Source organism: Artemia sp. Qi Xiang Cuo, chromosome 2 (genome assembly GCF_049724085.1).
Source record: "Artemia sp. Qi Xiang Cuo chromosome 2, ASM4972408v1, whole genome shotgun sequence".
Classification (NCBI taxonomy): domain Eukaryota; kingdom Metazoa; phylum Arthropoda; class Branchiopoda; order Anostraca; family Artemiidae; genus Artemia; species Artemia sp. Qi Xiang Cuo.
The window spans coordinates 32,274,171-32,293,173 of record NC_142795.1 but is presented as its reverse complement, the minus strand read 5'-3'; the positions used below and the strand labels follow the sequence as shown (position 1 = coordinate 32,293,173).

The window sequence follows — 19,003 nt, the reverse complement described above, 5'->3', positions numbered from 1 at the left end:
CGAACTCATCATACATTGCTGTACCGGCTGTGTATTGACAACAAGTATACTATGAATTCATTTGGTCTCATCTCTGCTGCTCTCACCGATGAAATCTGGCCCCATCTTCTGGATAGGCTACGCATAAAAAAAGGCCGATATCCGATAATGACACTGATCCCCATATCGGTCCGATAATGTCAGCAGGCCGATATGTCGATCGGGCCCTACTACTGACTTAGCGCTATTTGGGTCTGATAATTGAAACTTTGGGTATTATTAATAAAAGATCTTACTTCTATTGACGACAATTTCCATTGGAAGCATTCAAAAAGAGTCAAAAGCATCTTTGAGTACTGCTGGTCAACTATGTAAATGGAATCCTTCTTTTTTGGCATTTCATCATCTTGTTGAGTTACTTCTGAATTGTCTAAATGACCTACCATTGCAGCCCTGCAAATGACGTTTTTATTCCTCCACTAATTTTTTTTGTATTATCACGATCAACTGTATTCCTAGATTGAAATTTTCGAAAACATACCCAATACTACTGTGTCATAGATAATAGTGCAGCCATACTAATTGAATAAATGCGTACAAACAAATATTTTTTAGATATATTATGCTATATAAAAATAGCATATAATATTCATATTCCCCCCTCATCACGTACATACCTTAAACGCATCAAAATTCTCAACAGTACCTTATTTTGATGTACATACTCTTAAAATAGTACTTTTTTAACCAATAATTTGTATAATCTCAAAACAGGTAACTCAGCAAAAATAAAGCAGAGCCTCCCTTCCTCTCTCTTTCTCTCTCTCTTGCTCTCTTTATACTGCTTTTCTTTTGGTTAAATAAGATGTCTTTTTTCCCACGCCACTGTATTCCCAGGGATAGGAGCTTTATGGTAAATAAATGATAGGATAGGAGCTTTAGGCTATGTTTTAAGTATTTTAGTCGTATTCTTCGTTTAGTAATCAGTTGAATTGAAAAGAAAATTTATTAGAAATAAGTATTAATAGCCAAAATGGTAGAAAAAAATATTGCTTATTCAATCCTAAGAAAGTTTTGGATCACGTTTGAATAACACTATACTCACACCATGCATAGTCAAATGCAAAAGAAGTAGAAACTTCTGTACGTTTTCTTGGACAGAGGGATGATATATTATAATCAAAACACGTAATGTATCTTCTTGGTTACTTTCCTCCGTTTTTTTCTCTCTTCTTTTTGTTAATAATTGGTTTGAAACACAAAAGCTAGATAAAAGAAAAAAAAAGTTTTCAGTTCTAGATAATTTGTCGCATGTAAGGCAGCAATGCTACAGTAATACTGATACTGCTACACCAAATTTGACTAAACACAAATCCGCCTATGGCCAGCAATCCTCTCTCTATTCAGTTCTGTTGTATGATCAAATTTTTATCCTACGTGCTGTTATGGGATACAATTGGTCATTTCCTACGTTCGTTTATGCTTGCTTTGTAGAGGTGCATAAACATTCGATCGAATCAACCATTTGAAATCGATTAATATTCTGAAAGATCGTCAGATTTCACCACCTTGCTTAAATTTCTTTTTGGTTTACTAGACAGCAATTTGTTAACCGTAGGGGTTCTGAATTGAATCCAGCTTTTCTGTAGGAAACTCTGCTCACTAAAGTAGTGCAATTTCTGCTTAGATTCTTTGCGATGACCTCAATGATTGCCTTACTGCTAGTGGACTTGAATACCATGTTGGCTCAGTCTGTATACTACTCTTGACATGTTACTTAAAATCTATGAGAGTTTTGCTGCTGATTATGATGATGTTTTCTATAATTCTCTAAGACTACATGTATATGTTTCTGCCCACGGTAACTATTCGATGCCGCTAATTCTGCCTTTAAGACTATGTAGAAATAACTTGTCACTTGTGATAGAGTTCCATTACTTAGGTTTCATCTATAATGATTATTTTTAATGATGTTGCTTACATTAGCCATTCTTTGGTATCAGTATACCTCAGAGCAAATCTACAGCCCTGCCGGCTGTGTGATTGCTCAGTTGAGGTTAAGAACTTTCTATTTTCGTTCTCACGAACCATTACTTTCGAATCGATTCTTGCTGTTGTCACACTATTCATGGTTTACGTGAAATCAAAGTGGCGTACAATTATACCATATGTGTCCTGCATAAACTGCCTCGTTATTTTAGTGCTACTGAACTAGGTGCTGATATTCGTTTGCCAAGTTGGAACCTGCTATACGTATCTACATGATTTTCATTCCGTGAGCAGGTATTGGCATCAGTTAATGACTTTGTTGAGCCACTATGCGTCCTTCTTTTACGCCTTTCATTGCCAGCATGCCAGAAGCCGTAAAAGCTTCATTATTCTGGCTAGGTTAATTGCTGCTGCATTTTTGCATGTTCTTAGTTAATTTTTTGGTTGTTATTTTGTGTTATTTTCTATAGTCGCTACTTTTTAAAGTCGCCTGGAATAAAATTATTTAATCAAATTGAGTTTAATTAAAATGAGTGTTGAAAGCATCATTTCTAAAACTAGTCATAGGACTTACCGAAACTCTTCAACAACCAGTTTTGTATTCTTTGTGCATTCTTGAAGTGACTTTTCATCAATAGAAAATAATGGAAAGGAAAAATAGCTGCTTATCTTATCCAGAGTTGAGATGGTGTAATATCTCAACAGCTTCTGAGAAAAAATTCCTTTTTGGAATGCAGAAGAATTAGTCCGAGCTTCATCTAAGGCTTCCACGAAGTGCTTGATAGCATTTGACATGTTATCGAAAAAGCCACAATTGACATCTAGCGATAAGATCTTTCCAAATCTGGTATGAACGCCTCCAATATACTGGAGGATTGTTTTCCCTTCTGCTAGAGCTGAAATAAACAAAATGCATCAATTGAACTTATTTCAGTTCGTCGCTGTCATATAAAATAATGCATAGGTGACTCAAGCTAAGAAGATTAGCAGACATGATAATTTTCTGACAAAAATTCCCATTTGCCATACAGTGCTAGTGTATCATCATTTATCAGACAGATATCATTGAACGATTAAGAAACAATTATCTTACATGCGCATCAGTGAAAAATACATGTAAAGGCAGGTCAAAATTTACTGAAAAAAAATGGCAAATTACTCGGTATTCTTCAGACAAGTTATCGGATAAAAATTAAAAAAATTCTAGCACGTATTTCTGCAGATAATCAGATGTCAGCACGGTTTTTGCATCAAAGCAGTAAATAAAAATCGACGATTAGTTTGATTTTAAATGCACCTCCTGAAAAATCCTTACAGTAGAAATCCAATTGTCTAGAGACAAAATTTGGGAACAGTAATCAAAGAATCCAACTAAAAATATATCTCGTAGCCAGAATAATGTAATGATCGACAATGGTGTGGAAATTGGACTGACTTTAAGAAAGCATTGAGTTTTCGCGATCAAAACCGTCTCAGTGTGAAATTTCACAGTGATCCTCCAAGATCATTGGATCTACATTATTTAATTTGGAATGGATTGAAAAATTTCAAGTAAGGCTAAAAGGTGAAATTTCACATAATCTAGCTTTCAACCTTCCTCCAAGATCACGTGATCTACATTATTTAGTTTGGTATGGATGATATTTTTGAAAAATTCTAGGTAAGGCTAGTGGAAAGAAAGTTAAAGGACAATATTTGGTTTATAATTTTAAACAACTCCAAGAATGTGTCAAGTGCCACTGAAAATTCTGGGATGCGAATTACTGTTTATCTAGCTACCACTGCAACCGGGACTTATAGTTATTCCTTTTCAAAACAAAAGGTTCTGTATTAATATCGGAAGTAAATAACAACAAAACAGCGATAATTATGAAACTAGAACCTAATCATAAAATGAATTAATTGTTATTTTGAGATTAAGAATGGTACAATGAAAAATTTGCAGTTTTCAAAGTTTTATATTTGCCTTACACTGCCACACTTAGCACAAAATACTCATTTCAAGAAATTATAACATTGAGGAATGAGCATTTGAATAAAGTCATTTATCTTAATGTTTTCAGGAACACGTCCTAGTTTCCTTGGTGGTTCCGAAGTGAAAATCGAAGTCAGTAAAATGAGTCAATAGAAATAATAGCCTTAAGTAATGCATGGGCCAATATTGAGATAAAAAACCTGTGGCTGCGAGGTGCGCGAGGGTCCTAGTTTAATATTTCAGTGCCAGGAAAAGGGCACATTAAAAGGGGGAATAACCAGCCGTAACACCAGCGCAACGTTAGTCAGATTAGGAGAGTAAGCAATAATTTTTTCTTGTAAATAAATTTTAAGATGAAGTAAAATAAACCAGAAGTAAATAAAACTATTATATGCACAATCCGTTGGGGAAATGTCTCCAGAGAGGAAACTTTCCACGTTTGTCAGAACGGCCCGAAAATGTGTTGAAGAGTCTCATTTATCACTTTTTTATGTTTTGAATCTGCTAATGCTGTCAGTACTTATTACTCTAAATATCTATGGAATAACTCGCATTGTTTGCTGTCTGTTGTGCAGTCCTTAATTTTTTTTAGTGTTCCTTTTTTATAAATGACCATAGAAAACCTGAAGAAGAAAACAAAATTTATCAACCTCTAAAATCAAAACACATTCTAAGTAAAAAATAATGAAACAAAATGTTGTTATCAATTGCAGTTTGAAATTCCAAGGTTCTGTGGGAAGTGATCCTGAGAAATGCATAGTGATACGGGACCTGGATTTTGGTCCCAGCTGTCACAGGGCTATTGCAAGCACCTTTGTAGCCAAGAAGCGTCGTAAATTCATAGACTAGACAACAAACTTTCTTATAAAAGTCTTATTAAACCTATTTTTGAATGTCTATCACATTATTTTCTTTAAATTGACGCTTATCATAAATGTTACTATCGTATTCCTTCTTAAAATCTTACAAGCTGATCAGCTTTCAAAGGATTACCTGCAACGGTAGCAGCAATTAGTTTTTTCATTGTCCCAACATGAATGCTACCTGATTCTTCAAGTAGATGCGAAGCTTTCTTAGATGTCGATGACAGTAGCTGCTCATAAATGTTTTCTAAATCAGCACACCTGTTTTTCCAATAGTCTTCCTCTAAAAGAATTGAACGACAGCTTAGGCAAAGAATTTCAATGGAAAAAAAATGTTCACGAGAATTTGTGGGCCTTGGAGCTTCAGGACAATTTAGAGTATATATCCTTCTTTAGTACTGCGAGTCTAGCATCTTATGTATTTCAGTGATTGTATTCAAAAGTGGAATGTGACGTGTTGGCAACAGTCAGTTCTCCTCTACGTTTTAAGGAGGTATGCTATGTGCAGTGAAATCACGTCAAAACTTATCACAAGATATAAATATGTGCTCCACAGTAACTTATAATATTCTATATTTAATGTAATTGTGTATATTTACGGTATAACAACACAGGCGGATTTGATGTGAGCGCAGAAGTGAAACTGCTTCAAACCGAAGTAACATAAGAGATTATGAAACTTAGCTGAATAGGACTAACACCAAGTTGTCTTAGCAATGTTACAATACCTTTGATTGATTTTATAGGATTTTTTTGAGGGGGGGGGGAGGAAGTAATTTACCAGATTTTGGACTTTATAATAAAAATCCCAACATGGTCTTAGAAAAGAAGAATATTTGATGGATTTCAGCTTTTCTTAAATTAAAAAAAAACTTTTTCAACTGAAAGTAAGGAGCAAATTAAAAACTTGAAACGAACAGAAATTTGCTAGTTGCAGCAGTCCCCACTTTTTCCGTTTTTCTGCTTAGGAATTACAACGTTGGATTGTAATTAAAATTGTGGACAAAATTTGAATATTTAGTCAAAATTTTCGATAAGTCCTTACTAATGTTTTCACTACGTAATTTCGGGTGGACAGAGAGGATTATTTATTGTTCAAATGGATGGAAGTTCTATGCAACTTTTGATCTTCGACGTGGCTGAAGTCATTGCAACTTTTACAATAAGGTTCTCTGATGTTTAAATACATCATATGCATATGTTTAAATACATTGGAACATTGTATATGAATAAGGAAAGAGAAACATTACGTTTTGAAATCACTGAAAACGAAGCTTCTGGTAACACATGCCTTCCCTCCAATGAATTTCCTGACGAGACTCATAATGTCCCGTCTCACCTTTTCCACCTCTATGCTAGTAGGCATGAAATTTAATATTTCATGCTACAGAGAAAAAAAATGATGCAATGGGAGGGGTGCTATTACCCCCTCCCCCCAATCTAGCACCAATAATAAAGGCGTACACCAAAAATATCCCCAGGAATCAAGAGAGATTAGATATCGGTTTCTTACTCTCCCCTTCCCCCAGTGGCGGTTTTGAGGGGGGGGGGCAGTTGCGCCCCCAGTAACTTGGAAAAAACTGTAATTTATTAAGTAGCTTTAAATTTTTGCTTGTTTAAAGTGTCAAATTTGCTTTTTATTCTGAGAAATTAATTTGTTTCTAATTAATCCATGCTCGTTTTTAACATAAGGAAAACAAGAAAAATAGGGCTCTATTACATTTTATAATATGTTCCACATTAACATCTTTTCCAAATATACTGCCTTCGAAACTTTATCATCAACCAAAAATGTAAGCCTAGTTAATGGTAAAATTAAAAAATGATCTATGCTTCCTGTTTTGCCACATTTGCTCAGGTCATTTTTTTTCCCTAATATTTAAGGTGCTTATACTTCCTAAAATCTATCAGTTCAAGACTAGATTCTCTCGCTTTAAAACATTCAAAAGTGGAAATGAATATACCTCTATACCTGCAAATAGGACAGAAATGGAATCATTGAAGAATAAGAAGGTAGATATACAGTGAATATAGGCTAATTTCCTGAATGAAAAACAAATAATTGAAATAGAAAATAAGACTTAGTACTTTTTATAAGGGTATTTGTACCATAGCTAGATAGGTCAAGCTGGTTGTAGTTTGATCATGTAGTTTGGTAGAGGGGGATCCGCTCCAGAAATTGTTCAATTGTTTTAATTTTTATTTCCAGTATTTAATTGAAACTTCGATTCTCTTGTTTGTCATTGAAATGCCCGATAAGCGCTGTACGTTTCGGATTCATGTACTAACCCATAAATGTAGAACTGCCTCTATGTACACTAATATGCTGACTTTTCGCTATTTTCGCTTTTCTAAATATTTCTTCTAACCAGCTCCAAAAAAAGAATTGACATAAATTTGATAAGAATTATGAGTGAAATTAGTCGCATTTCACACAACATCAGCACCACCTGTGGGATATTTACCCCTTCATCAGTAAGCTGATCGACATATCTGCTGAGAATAGAATAAAGTGAATTTAAACCAAATATGTTTATTTTTCTCAAAATTTAAAAATTTTGTCTGCACGTATAAGTGGTGCCAATCCATTCTCTTTTTCTATTGTTATCACTTTGATCATGCAGCACTAGGACACCGAACTTTGTTTTTGAAGGGAATTGTAGACATAAAAACGATATTCAGTGAAACCTCCCCTCCCCCTCCAAAAATGTGTACCCTGATTTAACGTGTGTCCCCATACCCTGATTTACACAAGAAAAACTTTTGTGTAATTTTCATAGAACTCGTTTTTTTTTTTTAACAAAGATACAAAAGGTAAAGTAATATCCAAACTCTGGGAGTCAATTTTTCCCTACAATTGGCATCTCTGGCAACTTTTAGTTAATTTAATGTTTCTGCCGCAATGATGCTAAGATTGTTTCAGACTTCCCGGATATTCTTTGTCAACCAATGCCGAACGGATAAGTTAATAGTTCTAACTTTATTTTTTGAATGCTATCGAATCTGAAATACGGTTGCTATTTAAATGTGGGGAATATCTCATAATATAATGTTACGCAATTTGTGGTAATACTTTGACTTATCCTGTATCTTTACTTAGACAGCGCTATTGCTCTGCCTATGATTTTTGTTTCGGCTTTATGTGGCCCGTTTATATCAATGCTTTTTATTAATATAAACCATCGAACCCATAAAAAAATTAGTTCAATAAAAAGTCATAAATAGTATTTCAGTAAATCACGTATATTAAAAGTTTAGTACAGCAAATTAAATCTTACAGAGTCAAAATCCATTCAAGGTTGCGAGCAAATGAATAGCATGGTACCCGGGGCTATTAGAGTAGAGCTTGGTTCAATTATGAGATTGGGCATCGTGCGCTGGGCGTGAGGGTTGGGGAAAGTGGAGGGGGATATGTACTGCAGCATTAGTGATGAATTTGGCTGAAAAAAGCCGAGTGTATGTGACATTTATCTTCAGCCATCAAAAAGTTGGTTTACGCTATACTACTGTCGCCTGCAGCAGCTCATCCTGACAATTTTAGTAAAAGCCAAGCACCAACACTTACATTTATGACTGTTTAATGTGTGTTTATTGCTTATAATGTATTGCGTAATGTTTTTAAATTCACCAAGTAGCGTATTTGTTGAATAGTTACTTTTATTCACTACCGCTTGAATGGTATTTACTTCAATAGCACCACTCCCCCCCCCCGATAAAAATACTATAGCTACGCTCCTGGACTCCCTTCCCCAAAATTTGTTCTATATCTACCCGAAAGTTCAAGGAGCTAGCATATTTAGTGATTAAATTTTACTATTTGAGGCAACTGTCCTCCCTCCCTGTCTTTAAAATGATCCGCCACCTCTCAGTAATAGCTGATGCGCAGTTAAACATCCCTGTATGTAATTTATAATTTTACGAAATATGAAACACATCAGTTTAGTTAAATGGAACTTCAAAAAAATTGTCAGAAACATCCCTCTGTAAAAAGAAGAAAGGTATTGCCCAGCAGCACCCTTATTCAGGCTTAGTCTAAATTAAGGGAGATCAGAGGTTAATTCATACCGTTTCTATATTTAGGCTTCGTCAATAAAGTTATGTCGAAAAGTTTTTTTTTAATGTTAAAACAGAAGTCATATCCAAGTTTCGATTTGTGCTTTATTTTGTCCAGTAATTACTGTAGGCTTGGCCAGTTGGTAAAAATAAATCAAGATCCTACAATTTCGACACGAAGCGTTCCGATTCTATTCCAAATTTATCGCAATATTTCGATTCTTGTCATGTTTTTATCCAAATATCGGCCGTTTAAAATGACCAGCCGTTCGTTAAAATTGGCTGCCCCCTCCCGAATTAATTTCTACTTTGATCGCTGAGTCGAAACGTTCTAAACTTGTTAGTATGCTAAATAAAAGAAAATATGGAGAGGGAGGAAAAACCCAACAAAATAGAAACTAAGTGAGACAAAATTACTTTCGAGTGCACAATCCCAGGTGGGAGCCAAAGACTTGAGTAAATATTCCCACATCAAAGCAAGGGCTTCAGCTTCGGCAACTTGTGCTGGACCACTTAAGTTTTCTGGAAAAGGATTCCTGGAAAAAATAAGTTCAAAAAATCATTAATCTGCACTTAAACTATCCTCAAAAAGGACTAGAATAGAATAACGTGTATAATAAACTGGTCTACTTGGAGTCCGGAATTGTCTTCAGCCCTAACACGGTACACATACTTTAGGTGTGCATTGAAAGTTCGACTGGTTGTTCAAAAGACGAATAACTTTTTCTGCGACTGTTCATGTTTCTGCCAAAAGATTGATGTTCCTATGCTCCAGTTGCGGCAAAATGAGTGAACTTAATTTGGAAAAATATTAACTTTGGAGGTAGGTCTCAATAATCTGAGTCTATTAAAAACTGGATAGTGAAATAAGGAGAATATATTAGACTTCTCCCTTAAATTCTATGTTTTAAAACAATTGAAATAAGGGCACGAAGGAAAATTACCCTATATCTTAAAAAGTTCTTAATAAAATACAACGTTATAACCTTGGAGAAACTTGTAGAATAACCAAGACAAAAGGGGACTCGTAATTTGTTTACGGGTCTAGTAAAATACGTTTTCTGCTGTGAAAAGAACAAAAAGCATAAGAGCGTTACCTAGGAAGAAATTTCGTGCCATAGAATCTTCGACTTGCAATGCCGATCTGCTGGCAGAGATCGTGTTAAATATTTAAGATGTGCATGTATGACACGGCCGGTTTGCTATCGAAGTAACGCAACGGGAGATTGCCACTAAACATCGATATCCGTTGGCCAATCAGAGGTGACCCCAGTCAAAGGGAAGGTTAAACACTTGTTGCCTGTTGCATTTGGTGAGTTGTAATATTTTCGATTGCTCTGTGATACCATCACGGTCTGTAAATTTGCAATATAAGATGAATGGATAATCTATTTGTCTGGACGCCAACGTGAAAGGCTCCTATAGAAATAGGACAAAAAATATAAAAATATCCTCTCTCAAAATACAATGTTCGAGAAAACACCCATTGTTTAAATGACGATGTTTAAGGATGAGGGGGTTATTTCTAATGTTGTTACGGTACTTTTGGGTCATAGAGAAAAATTTTGGAAAAAAAAAAAATCAAACTGGCTCAAGAGTTTGTAACTGTTGACATAGACTAGGTGGAAGAAATAGAGGAACGAAATTTCTGACTCCCGATTGGTATGACGCGGGACATGCTTCTTAAATATCTTTACAGAAGGGTGCTAAGCCATTCGGCATAAAGAGAGATACAACCTCGACTCTTATAATAGATGACAAGCCGGTATCTTCCTCACAACTCTAAGCTATTTCAGTGCCACCAAATGAGGCAGACATTAGATTGCTGGCAGATGAATTGGCACTATTGTCAGGAAACTTCGTATAATGTTGTGTGGCTGATAGCAACGAGGCAAATATTTATAGCGTTTGTGAAGTAGTCTTGATCTCTGTCAAGTTCAGTGATGGAAATAAAATTATTCCACTTGGACGTATTTCTTCATCTGTGTTTCTGTCTCTGAGGAACAGTGATAAGTGATGCCAACCTTTGCATGTCTATATAGGCCACAGCACTGTCACTGTCCAACCTTCTTGTCTTGGCTCTGTACTTTCTTGGGCTCTCCCTAACAGCACAGAAACGTTTCAGTCTTGCGTTTATAACACATACCGTACCGTCTTTGAACAATATTATTGCGCTGATATGTTTCATTGTTTTTATTTCAGAAAACGATCAATTTTTCAGTCCATATTTCTCGTATATAGTACTCAACAATATAATTTAGGTAGGATTCTTAAAATTTTTCGTTTGGGGGAGGGACGATCGCCCCCATCACCTCCCTCTTGTATCCGTGCTTGCAAGGACAGAATAAAACCGCGCAATAAGCATATTTGAAATCGATAGTGTAGTTACATAAGGATATTTAAACCTTGGATTTGAGTTTTACTGTAAAAGTTCAATATAGTGTAGATACTTTCAAACAATCAATTTTGAAATTTGAAAATGCAGCAATGAAAGTAAACTTACTGTCGGGCAGAGAGGATTGTCCGACCCTTCGACCTTTTGTCGATACGATTAGACTCAATTGCAGCTCCTTCTGATACTTGTATTATGTCATCTTTCACAGCTGAAGACCAGCATGGACCTATTTCTTCACATTTTACCATGCTTACTAAAACCTGAAATGTAATACATAATATATATATATATATATATATATATATATATATATATATATATATATATATATATATATATATATATATATATATATATATATATATATATATATATATATATATATATATATATATATATATATATATATATATATATATATATATATATATATATATATATATATATATATATATATATATATATATATATATATATATATATATATATATATATATATATATATATATATATATATATATATATATATATATATATATATATATATATATATATATATATATATATATATATATATATATATATATATATATATATATATATATATATATATATATATATATATATATATATATATATATATATATATATATATATATATATATATATATATATATATATATGTAGATATATATATATATATATATATATATATATATATATATATATATATATATATATATATATATATATATATATATATATATATATATATATATATATATATATATATATATATATATATATATATATATATATATATATATATATATATATATATATATATATATATATATATATATAATGCAGCTTAGACAAATCAAAGCTGCATTTAAAACTCGAAGCAAAAACTCGAACAAGGCTATGTGCTATCCCCAATGCTATTTATTCTTATCATTGGTTATATTCTCCGAACCTGCGATGGACATGGGATCCAGTTGGATAATAAGAGACTCGGAGATCTTGATTTTGTTGACGATATCAGCCTCCTAGAGTCGTGCAAAATAAAAGCTCCAGCATTAGCTTAACCAAGTCAGGGACGCTGCCGAACCTTATGTCCTTAAGATAAATACCAACAAAACAAAAAGTATGGCGAACACTGCATCTCAACTCGACCTACGATGCAATAACCAGACGATAGAGCAAGAGTTCAAGTACTTAGGAAGTACCATCCACAATTCAGGGTCGTCTCAGCGAGAAGTCAAGTTAAGAATCGGCCGACTAATACATCTTTCAAGAAACTGTCTCAAATTTGGCACAGCCAGAAGTACTCTCCGACTCAAGCTGAGGCTGTTCAAAATCAACGTCCTCTCAACGCTTTTCTATGGTTCTGAAACTTGGCACATAGATCAAATACTTGAAAAGAAACTCCTCGCGTTCAAAAACATTTGCTTAAGGCGCATTCTAAATATCCACTGGTCCCAAAAAGCAACAAACGCTACTATACGACAGAAGACATCTCAGCCACTGGTAACCAAAGTGATCAAATGTAGGAAGTGGATCTTTCACATAGCCCTAATCACTTTAATGTATTTGTCTGGTATACCATGCAAAGATAAAACCTTTACTAAAGCTCTTCTATCAACAGAATCGAACGCTTGCTCATAATCTATAAAACTGAGGACCAAAGGTATTTGACAACTCAGGCATTTCTCAATTATTAGTCTAAGAGTGAAAATTTGGTCGACACATCCTCTACCTTTTCTAAAACCGCACTGTTCTTTTCTTAAAACTTTGTCTACGGCAACTTTCAGTCTAAAAAGTTTCATATTACTAAGTAATTTACTACCTACAGAGACCAGACTAATGCCTCGATAATTACCATACTCACTTTTATCACCTTTCTTATAAAGTGGCTTAATAAAGGTTTTCGTCTCCTTTTTCAGGTTTTACATCCCCTTTTTCAAAAATCATGTTCATAATATTCAGTACTTATTAACCTCAGAGCCACCATATTTAATAAACTCATTTACAACCCTATCAGCACCTGCAGCTTTATTATTTCTTAATCCTTTTAGTATTATCACTAATTCTTCCTCACAAAATAAACCTTCCTTCACATTCAAGGTATCGCAAACGTTTTCATTTTCCTCTATGTCTTTTCCTGCAACTTTATCTCGGTTAAGCAAATTCAAAACATCTTCGGCCCATCTCTCTTTAGTCCTTTCCTTATCACAAGTTTGGGCCACGTTTCTGTCTTTACCTGGGACATTTCTAGATTGACTATTCAGTCTTTGTCAATGAGAATGCCTCAACAATATGTTACTATTTTGCCGTACGGCTACAACTTCCAAGGCTTTAGCAGTTTTATCCTCGACCTCCACTTCCCACGTCCTTAATTCATATTTTAATGCTTTCTACACTTTCTTTACATTGCTTTTGTTTTCATATGATCTATCACTCAGATAAGTCCTTTCTCCTTTCTATTAAACATAAAGCTTTTTCACTTATATTCTTAGCTGCAGTTCTAGCTTTCTTCCCTAAGACCTTCAGCAACTTCCCAAATTATTTTTCTAAAATTATTCCAGCCATATTCCACATTATCAAATTTTAAACACTCGAGTTTAGTATTCGACTGTTCCTGGAAAGTTTATCTCAAATTCTCATCCTGGTGCCTTCCAACATCATAACTTTCCGGGAGATAGTTACCCTTCCAATATTTCAGCTTTAAATTACCCCTTGGCACTGCTAGATGGTGATATTTACTTTTAACATCAGTAACAGCACTCCTATATACCGTAGTATCTTGTATTGATCCTGCCAGTCTTCGGTTTACTATAACATAATCAATAAGGTTCGCTGTCTTACCATCACGTGAATACCATTTTAATTTATGAGCCATTTTATATATACATATATAACATATATATATATATATATATATATATATATATATATATATATATATATATATATATATATATATATATATATATATATATATATATATATATATATATATATATATATATATATATATATATATATATATATTATATATATATATATATATATATATATATATATATATATATATATATATATATATATATATATATATATATATATATATATATATATATATATATATATATGAACCCCTTTTAAAACTCTAATTAGTAACTGGTGGCGATACTGGCCTCAAAGAAGAAGAAAAATGACTAACTTAAAACAAGGTTCAACATAAAAAGGCAAAATTATGCAGAGAAAAAGCTTCATGTTAACAAAACTTCGACATTTTAAAGAGTATATATAAAACATCTAATTGCAGTTACACTGTTTGATAGCAGAGCCATTATATTGAATATAGTGATTTTAGGAAAAACTTTAAATTAAACCCCTTTATAAGAGATGTGATAAGAGCGAGTGTAGTATTTAGCATGATAATACTTACTAGACTAAGACTTAAAACATGTTTTATTTGAATTAACATAGTACAACTTACACATATTATCAGATGTTAAGGTACCCTCAGAGGTACAACTTAATGCGTCTTCGTTATCATAAGAAAGAAACAGTTGCCATGCAACTCAACCCCCGCTTAACTCAATCTCAATTAACTTAACCCCCAAGAAACTCACCAAGGTCACACCTAGGATTTTTTCCGGGGAGGGGGGTTATTCAAAGATTTTTTGGAGGGGGGGGGGGCTTACACAAAAACCTCAAACAACGCATAATAAACGTGTTTATATCACTTTTTGGTACGTTTTTATGAGTCAGACAAACGTTTCGGGGGGGGGGGATGGATCTCCCCTGGGTACCGCCTTGCATCTCACTTCTCATTTAACGAACCTCTGTGCAGCACAACCCCGATCAACTCTACCCCCACACACCTCAACCCCAGTGTAATTCAACTCTCATTTAACTCAAATCATGGTAAACTTAACCCCCATGCAATTCAACCCTTAGATTAAGTAAGACTCGATCACCTAAACGGAGTTTGAGTTAAAAGGAGTAGGGTTAAACGGGGTTGAGTCAAACGGAGGTTGAGTTAAATGTCGGTGGAATTGCACGGAGGTTGAGTTAAAAGGGGCAGAGATCAAAGGGGGTTGAGTTACACGGGGTTTAAGTTACACGGGGGTTGAGTTTAATGGGGATTTACTTAAAAGGGGGTTAAGGTACACGGAGGATGAATAAGATGCTGAGTAAATTAAACGGGGGTTCAGGTGAACGACGGTTCAGTTAAATAGAATTAGCGGAACAGGTTCAGTTAAACAGGGGCTCCGTGAAACGCAAACCAAAAGAAACCAACAAAAACTGCAAATATAGACACTTCTCAAAAACAGAGAGAAGAAGAGCAAGAATTGGGTGATTGGGGGAAAAAAAATGTAGATGGGGATTATAATCACCTAATAACTTACATGATATTAGAATATCCCAGTGCTCTAAGGTGAAAGAGCCCTTTTCTTTGAATTCTTTTCAAGTCTTTGGATATTGAATATAGATATTTATTGGAAAAAAGACTATCACAAATTCTAGTGGGCCGAATTTGCATTTCTTAGTAAAAAAAAAACAATAACAAAATAATAAAATAACAACATACCACTTTAACGAAACACAACAGGTAACAGTCAGATAATACAAAATACAAGTCATAAATATAGGTCATAATTATAAAACATTTTATAGGTCATAATATAAAAAGATAAAAAGAATAACAAATAAAATAAACAAATTTTCAAAAATAAAAAAAATAATGTATACAAAACAATTTAACTTTTTGGCAAAATTACGGGTCATGATTTTGGTTGATTTTATTTGTAAAAAAGAGAATAAAAGTTTTCTTTTATAACGTGAGGCAGAAAAGGGTATGGCAGAAGGGATGGGGACGGGTTGGGATACTATACGGGGGTGGCGATTTCTTATGGGTGAGTGGCGGCTAGGAAAGAGGTTTTGAGTACGTGGATTTATTTGTGCTGACTTCCCGAAACGGAGGTACAATTTTTTTTTCTGGACTCGAGGGTATCAAGTTTTAAAGTTTTAAGGAGGTATGAATATGGGATCTTGTCTTCCTTATGAATAATCCTCAGGGCTCTTTTTTGAATATTTTCGATTTTTTGGTGGCTTCAATTTAGAGGCCCGGATGCGAGACAGGACAAGCATACTCGACCAAAGGACGTACAAAAGAAAAATATACCTTTAGTAAGTGAGATGGGGGCAAATAAATGTATTCAGAAATTTCAGAAGAGAAAGTGACAAGTTTGCTTGACGGAGGATGTTATTTACATGGGTGTCCCACTTCAAATCAGAAGTTATGGTAACACTTAGGAGTTTAAAGGAAGTAGCTGAAATCTCAGGATGAATAGGATGAAGAAAAAGAGGAGGGGACTTGAGGAAACTGACAGATTGGATTTACAAGGATTAACCGTCATATCAAGAGCAGAAGCCTCGCCTGTAGTTTCCTTGAGGATACCAATTGGATTGCTATAAATATTTTTATAACACGTCTCTACAACTGTTAGATCATCGACAAATTTCTACCTGTCAGCGTTATTCATTGAAAGGTTCTTGATCATGCCGGAAAACAGGAGGGGACCAAGAATAGTACCTTGGGGAATACCATTGTGAATAGGAGGGTGGCAGGAATAGCAATCTTGATATTTGACTGCCTGTGATCTGTTTGAAAGAAATGAGGCAACGAGCTTGACCAAAAATGTTTCGACCTGGAATTCTTCGATAAGTTTTCCTATCAAGATATTATGTTTAACCAGGTCGAAAGCCTTTTGTAGGTCAACAGAAATTAGGTTTAGCCAGGTGTTTGGTCTCTCAAGCAGTGTCCCCATGGATTCGAAGAGGTAGATAAGGTAATGTGAGGTTGATGTAGATTTAAGATTTCCAAACTGCATAGGATCAACGAGGGGATGGACTTGGTCCCTGAGCCAGTCCGTAAGAAAGCTTTCATATAATTTTGAAAAAATAAAAGTCATAGATATAGTACGAATGCCATCAAAGCCAGGCTTACCGTTTTTTTTTTTTTATTGGAGTTATGAAACCTTATTTCCAAAGGGAAGGGTACAGTCCAGATTGGGTGCATTAATTGAAAAGAATAGAAAGGGGCTTTGAGAGGTAATCGTTGAAGGCTTTAATAAGTGGGACAGGAATATCCAGTGAGCAAGTGCTTGATTTTTTTAATTCTTCTATTTTTTACCACGTCAAAAGGGAAAATGTTAGGGAAATTAAAGGGGGTTGCAACACTAGGAGTTACATAGGATAGGAGAGGGAGGCTTTGGACAAATGAAGCAAGGAACTCGTTCAGATTATTTGCTGTTGTCTTTGGAGGTTCATCTAAATTAAAGTTTAGTGGCTCGGGTCTCTTGCCGGCAAGTATTTTGATTTGGGAATACCGATCTTCGGGTTTATACTGGCATAGGCCTTTAACTTTATTTTTTTAGTAAGTTCTGGCATATTTTATAATTTGTTAAAAAAAATTTCTTAAATTATTTGCTTCCTCTATTATTTGCGTTTACCTCTTTTGAATAAGTTCAATTTTTTCTAGATTAACATTTCACTATGATCATTTATGTAGGGTTTATCATTAGAGCATTTTCTTAACTTTTTTTTTCGGGAAAATGAGCCATATAATTGTCATTCAGTTTTTTGTGGAAAGTAAGGATTTTGTCATCAAGATTATTTAAATTATTTAGATTATTTGGACCAACATTCCTTAGACAACCAAGAGCCAAAAGAAAAAAGATCAGAATAACTGAGGAAACGGTAAGATCCGCTTGTGGTTGTGAACGAGTGTAGGAATGACGAGGAAGGGGATAAAAGGAGACAGTAATGGTAACTACGACCTAATGGAGGCAGGGCTGGGGAGGACTGTAAAACTTATTAATATTGCAAAAAATGACATCAAGGGACGTATTTCCTCTTGTTGCCGGAATTTTAACCAATTGTTTGATATGAAGACAGGAACAAATAGAGTACATCTTGGGGTCATTTGCATCACCTAGTAAAAAGATACCAGCATTTGGATACTTGGATTAAACGAAGTCAGCACTAGTCTGAAATTGCTGTCAAAATTTACGTTTTTGGTCGATATTTTGGTTTAGGAAATAATAAAAAAACTGCTGCTATATTAAAAGGACGGGGGAGAACCTTAGATTTTAGGCTAAGTCAGAGGATTTTATCATACTCGGAAAGGTTAGGAGTGGAAATGAGTTTCGGCTGAAGGTTATTTTGAGCAAAGAACAATATACCTCCCACCTTTTTCCGAGAGCGTGGTCGTAAGGGTGAAGCTTAATGAACTTGGAGTAATTTTTATTTTAAGGAATTCAGGGTTTCGTGCCTGAACCTCTGTTACAGCTATGACATTAATATTCTGAATTTAAGTGATACCCTCGAGTTTGGTTAGTTTTTCGAAGTCTAGGCTCTCGGCATTGGTAAGTAGGAACTTAGGAAACTTGAACCGATTAGCATAACGAGATATTTTTTCAAATTGGGGCTGGGGTTAAGGGATGGGTTCTTAGCATTATTTACATGTTTGGAGTAGGGACTACAACTCTTGAGGCTGGTGATATGTGACTTTGATATAGAGAAGTAAGGACTCCTGGGTGGGTGGGAGCTAAGAGGGGTTGGAAGAAAGGGGCCACATCTTTTAAACCTGGGTCACTCTTGTCCGATAATATTGTGGAGGGACATAATACGGTGGTAACACTGGAGTCACATAGGTAGGGTAGCCAGGGGGGA

The 19,003-nt window shown here is 34.5% G+C and overlaps 2 protein-coding genes across 3 annotated transcripts in view; one reads left to right on the top strand and one right to left on the bottom strand.

Annotated features, from left to right (window-relative positions):
• The window catches only part of TM9SF3 (transmembrane 9 superfamily protein member 3), a 696,120-nt gene that overhangs the window by 273,392 nt on the left and 403,725 nt on the right, over positions 1 to 19,003 (top strand). The window lies entirely within an intron of this gene.
• Positions 1 to 19,003, bottom strand: part of LOC148955150 (dynein beta chain, ciliary-like) — a 54,093-nt gene that overhangs the window by 3,468 nt on the left and 31,622 nt on the right. Inside the window, exons 4-8 of one of the 2 annotated variants that reach the window (XM_089100576.1) lie at positions 11,363 to 11,514; positions 9,277 to 9,395; positions 4,937 to 5,089; positions 2,543 to 2,864; positions 276 to 432 (exon numbers count right to left, since the gene is read on the bottom strand). In XM_089100576.1, the coding sequence (XP_088956702.1) occupies positions 276 to 432; positions 2,543 to 2,864; positions 4,937 to 5,089; positions 9,277 to 9,395; positions 11,363 to 11,514 (903 nt within the window). The remainder of the gene's footprint in view (positions 1 to 275; positions 433 to 2,542; positions 2,865 to 4,936; positions 5,090 to 9,276; positions 9,396 to 11,362; positions 11,515 to 19,003) is intronic. The other variant, XM_089100584.1, reaches the window with a different exon arrangement.